This window comes from Jatropha curcas, chromosome 9, assembly GCF_041381405.1.
Source record: "Jatropha curcas cultivar XTBG-Jc1 chromosome 9, XTBG_Jcur_1.0, whole genome shotgun sequence".
In the NCBI taxonomy this organism is placed as follows: Eukaryota; Viridiplantae; Streptophyta; class Magnoliopsida; order Malpighiales; family Euphorbiaceae; genus Jatropha; species Jatropha curcas.
In genome coordinates this window covers 7713371-7718889 of record NC_143159.1, presented here as the reverse complement: position 1 = coordinate 7718889, position 5519 = coordinate 7713371, and the positions used below count along the sequence as shown (strand labels likewise).

The 5519-nt window shown below is 34.5% G+C and overlaps 1 protein-coding gene across 1 annotated transcript in view; it reads left to right on the top strand.

Annotated features, from left to right (window-relative positions):
* The first annotated feature begins 311 nt into the window (after positions 1-311).
* LOC105629210 (putative protein phosphatase 2C 11) overlaps positions 312-5519 on the top strand; it is a 5520-nt gene continuing 312 nt past the window's right edge. Inside the window, exons 1-7 of the mRNA XM_012210755.4 lie at positions 312-729; positions 2613-2755; positions 3150-3248; positions 3340-3498; positions 3766-3852; positions 4707-4798; positions 5355-5513. Of these exons, the coding sequence (XP_012066145.3) occupies positions 680-729; positions 2613-2755; positions 3150-3248; positions 3340-3498; positions 3766-3852; positions 4707-4798; positions 5355-5513 (789 nt within the window). The 5' untranslated portion in view covers positions 312-679. The remainder of the gene's footprint in view (positions 730-2612; positions 2756-3149; positions 3249-3339; positions 3499-3765; positions 3853-4706; positions 4799-5354; positions 5514-5519) is intronic.

Genomic DNA, 5519 nt, shown 5'->3' with positions numbered 1-5519 from the left:
TTTTAATAAGAGATTTTTCTCTATTACGAAAAAAAAAAAAAAAAAAGAACAGGACTTTATGAAATAACTAATATCCAACGAATGCGCAAAAGTTTATTGTATTGGCGCCCGGTCATGAAGAGCCGAATACAAAACTCAAAGATTGTGGATCCCACATCTTGTGATCTACGGTGCGTAAAATTGAACCGTTTTCTTTTTTTTTTTTTCCAAGAAAGTCCAAACTGTTACTGGTACTGGTAGATTAGAATTTAGAACAAAATAAAAAATAAAAATAAAAATAAAAATAAAATAAAATAAAATAAAAGACGGCGAGTAAAAAATGCGGCGGCAGAAACAAAAGATTGAAGAATCATGAGACAAAAAACACGCAGTTAAATTACGGATTCTGTCTCCGCCGCTACCACCACCCAATCTCCTCTTTTATTCTTCTTCTTTTTTTTAATATTTTATTATTCTGCAAATCAATTCATCAACCAACCAATCCGCGGACTCCGCTCCTGTCGCCCTCCTCAAGTCCACCTTCCCCGGCGGGGATGCCGATGCTGAAGCCTCTCAATTTCCACCAGAAGCAGCACCACCATCACAACTACTTACAGCACGACCACTGCCGCCGGCGGCAGCGTTAGTCGAACCAACAGTGCTTCCTCAATCACGACCACTATCACAACTATCGGACGCTATGATATCGAATAGAGATCCCGATGCTCTCTTCAGCGGCGGGGGCATCAGGTTCCTAAATTTCATGCTTTTTAATTGCTGTGATCAAATTGAGTAGATACTATTTTTTATATCCACTTTTTTGATCGACTCTTTTTGCTGTATATGATATTCTGTCTCCTCCTATGTGTCTTCCAGTTTGTTTATTCGTATTCCTATCTTTGCGGCTATGATGACTTACGGAAAGCAGTACATTCGGTGGTTCCTGCTTTGAAATTGAAGCAAAATTACTGCTTTGCATATGATGATCTATAGGGATTGCAAGTGTTAGCTCAGAGTCTATATATTTCTTAATAATTGTTGAAAAAAATTGCTAATGGTGGAAACTGTTGAATTTTAATTTATGGCTAAGGTAGTTAAAGAAGAATCAATTATCAATTTGAGTAAGTTTGCATACAAGGGTTTGGGATGGACTTAGGTGTCCATGTTGTAAATAGTGTCAAATGATGGGCTGTGAACCTATTGGTTTTACAAATACGTTTTTATCATAAATAATTAGATCAAGGGACTTGAAACATTGTGAAATTTAATTTCTTATTATTTTCTCTCAACTATTTCTGTTTGAAATTTTGGCATTTATAACAATGGAATGTTATGCCAAGTTGTGATTAGTGGTTACTGTGAATACTGTCACGTTGGCTTGGCTATATCTTATAACTTTCAGCTAAGTCTTCATTTAGTAGTTTTGATGTGAAGGATTGATGATTATCAGTAAATTGGATGAGTTTATTCATATGAGATTGGTTTCAGTCACTTGAAGCAATCATATCACTATTTGAAATTTGAGATTGCAGCATTCAGAGTTTCGAGGATTAAAAATTTGTGGAATATGGCTGTTGGGGCTCTAGATTCATCAAGGGACTTGATTGTTGAAAGATAGATTCCACAGAACAAGAATAACGTGTAACACTAAACCAAGAGTGCATTTTAGGAAGGGAGATGAGTGTATAAAATGAGGATCAGAAGATGGTTTGGCAATGTCCAAAAAATTCAAAGTTTCAAGCAGCTTTTTTTTGTGTATTTGGAAATTATAAAAGTTAAACTTGCTTGTTGAAAGATGAAATCCTGCTCTTCTTTAGCTTCGAGAATGTTAGTATTGCACCCTAGTCAGCTTTCCAATAAGCTTCTCATAATCAGACATGTTCCGCATAAGTACCTGGGCGTTAGAGCTAGATTTGTATGTTGCTGAATCAGAATTGTTTAAAAAATTTTCACAAGGGTTTAGGGTTTAATGGTATGAGAAAAAATGTTGTCATGTGGCTACAACAGAGCATACTGATGCGTCTAACAATATAATTTTGTTGCTTTAATTTGTAAACTTCATTTGATATTCCATATTTTTTGATAGAATTTGGTTTAATTATATAAAATTCAAATTTTGTGTAAATAAAAGCAAGCGCAAAACTAGATCCCAAGATGGATAATTCTCTTCTAGAAATTAAAATCTCTTGATGAAATGAAAAAGAGAAAGACCAAAATGACTACCTTCTTACCGCTAAGATTAATGATTTTTACTCTGGGTTTTTAAAGTGGATCTCATGTTTCCAAATCTTACTAAATTGGGACGTCGTTCCCAGTTATGTTTTAATATAATATTAGACAATATTCACAATTTCACATTGAAAACTGGATACAAGATTCAGGTATCCCATGCTTTTGCTTTGATTTCAAATTTTATTACTTGTGCTATGTCCACATCACTACATCAGAAAGAACAGTAAAATTCTTAGCCTTTTTGTTTCTAGAAGTCAAGAATTGATGATATCCCAACTTGCATGGACTTTTTTGTGAATATCAAAGGAACTCTGCCATGAAATTTATCTCAAATCTCGAAATTTGTGCAGGCTACATTGTTTACTTATTCTTTCTTTTTATGTTTTTGCAAATTCTTTTAGCTTTCTCTCTGGCAGCCGAACTGCAAAACTCAGCTATGGATATTCAAGTTTTAAGGGAAAAAGGGCTTCAATGGAGGATTTCTATGAGACAAGGATAGCTGAAGTTGATGGTCAAATGGTTGCCTTCTTTGGTGTTTTTGATGGTATGACCCTTCTTTTCATTGCTAAATTGGTATGATATTGTCTTTATGGTGTTTGTTCTCACTTCTTAATCCATCAAATTAAAAAGCTGAGGGTGCTTTTTCATATAAATAATATCTTGCTGTCCATTTTTATACTTCCTAAATATATCTTGTTATGATCCCTCAAATTTTTTCCTCAACTGCTTCAAATTAGGAAGTGTTCTTATTTATTTATTTATTTTTTTTTTTTTTTTTCAAATTGAGCGCTCTTTTATTAAGGCGAGCGACCAAGGGCATACCTTTTTCACAATGACGTTTCTTGTTGTCTCCTTCATTTTTGAAGTTTTGTGTGATACTGTGGCCCAGTATTTGTTGTACTTATACTTCCGTAATCATTAATACCGTTGTACTTTAGGTCACGGAGGTGCCAGAACTGCTGAATATCTTAAAAACAACCTATTCAGGAATTTAAGCAGCCATCCTGATTTTATCAAAGACACAAGGACAGCCATTGGTATGAAATTTCTGTAGTTATTGCATCATTCTGTGTATGGAATGCCTATTCTTTTTCCCATCTTTTCATAGGAACAAGTACTTGATTGCAGTTGAAACATTCAGACAGACAGATGCAGATTACCTCAATGAAGAAAAAGGCAATCAGAAAGATGCTGGGTCAACTGCATCAACTGCTATGCTGTTGGGGGACCGGCTCCTTGTTGGGAATGTTGGTGATTCTAGAGTGGTAGCCAGTAGAGCTGGTTCAGGTTGCTTTTCTTTTCCTTCTTTTCCTTTTTCATTTCAAGGGCAGGGCTTATAATGAACATATTTTCGATCAACTAAATTGATAAACTTTAGATGGTAAGGGAAATATTATGAAATTTAAAATAAGAGTCACTCATGCTATAATTCATATTTGATTAGCCTGTTTAATGAAACATGTAAAGTCAGATGCTTATATCATGCCTTCACTGGGAAGAGGTTTAAATGTACTAATTTTATTGATCTTAACTATTATTATGTTTTATGTGTAGCTGTTCCACTGTCTATTGATCACAAACCTGATAGATCTGATGAACGCCAAAGGATTGAAGAGGCTGGAGGTTTTGTCGTGTGGGCAGGTGAAATTGAATCGTACTAGGTTGTTTATTTGTTGTTGCCATATCTTTGTTTGTACATTGTCATGCAGAGTGAATGTTATGTTGTTTATTTTAGCCTCTAAAGGTTTTTGTTTGTACCACCCAAGATATGTACCTTTGCCACTTGAACTTGTTAGGATTTTTAACTATCTAAACACCTGTATAATTTGCTGTGTAATTGACTGTTAAAATCTCATGTTCCTGAATGTGTACTTTTTTTCTTTTCGTGCTCAAAAAATCTTGCGGAGTTGTTTCTGGTTCGACTGAAAGAGATTTTGATAGCCTCCTCTCAGGTGCATGCTAATATGCTAACAATGATGCACTGATTTCTGAAAATATTGCTATCAGAAAATGGGCCTTAGTGTGATGAGAGAGAGAGAGAGAGAGAGAGGAAACATATGATATGAGGGAGAGAGAAATATTGGAATTAATTTTTCACAACAGGTATTTTGATCATACCTTGGTTTTTACTTTGTTGAGGTCAGTAGTGAAATGCTATTTATTTACATGCTTGCTTTTATATGTAAAACTGCAGTTTAATCGTCTTCTTGTATGGTAGTTGTCTACATTGAAGATCTATTTTATACAATGTTAAGATTCTAAAACAATTTGAATGTTTCTTTTAAAATTATTCTTTCATATTAATAGTTACATATTGTGTAGGAAGAATCCATTGGATATTTTCATTGTGTTGGGAGGAAGAAAATCAATTTAAACAAGATGAAGTGGTGCTCTGTTTGCTTTTATAGATAAATGCTTTATTCTTTAAACAAAAGATACAATTTTGATATCATACTTTCTGAGTGTATTTATCTAACATGCTGCTAAATTTTCAGGAACATGGCGCGTCAGTGGTGTTCTTGCTGTTTCTCGTGCATTTGGAGATAAACTACTTAAGCAGTATGTTGTTGCTGAGCCAGAAATTCAGGTAATTTAAAATACAATGGGTTTTGATAGCTGATTTTCATTTTCAGTAATTGGGCAATGTTTGAGAATTGTTTGGGGCAATAGTGAAATTCTCGAACTGCCATATATATTTGCATGACTGAACCTGGTAGGCAGGTATAAATTAAATATGCCCTGCATATGCTGAAAATAATGACACTCTTACTCTGGGTGTTAGGAGTTGCTGGATATGTATGTATCCCCATGGTCATGGATATTCCGGGGTCTGATTATAGGCCTGTCATGCTAGAAAGATTTATTTATTATTCTATGATTACTATCCAAAAATCTAATTCTTCCTTTCTCAAACCTAAATCCTGGAATCAATAAGAAAGAAAACTGTTGATTACTGTTGTTTGAGGTCGGACAATTTGAATCTGATTTGTGTGGCTGGGGAGTGAGGGTTTGGAGTTATCTGTGTTCTATGTTGGATTCACTATTTGCTAAATTAGAGGGAGATGGAAACTTCTGTCATTTCTTGCTGTGTATTTGTGTTATGATATTTTATTCCTCATAATTGTGTTGCTTCCACTGGTTAGGAAGAAGAAATTGACGGTGTGGATTTTATAATCATTGCAAGTGATGGTCTGTGGAATGTGTTATCAAATCAGGTCAGTGTTGGCTGCTGGCTTCTGTACAGATTGTATTCTTTTATTATTATGTATTCAAAAAAGAATCATGTAATTTTTTCAAGTAACGTTAAT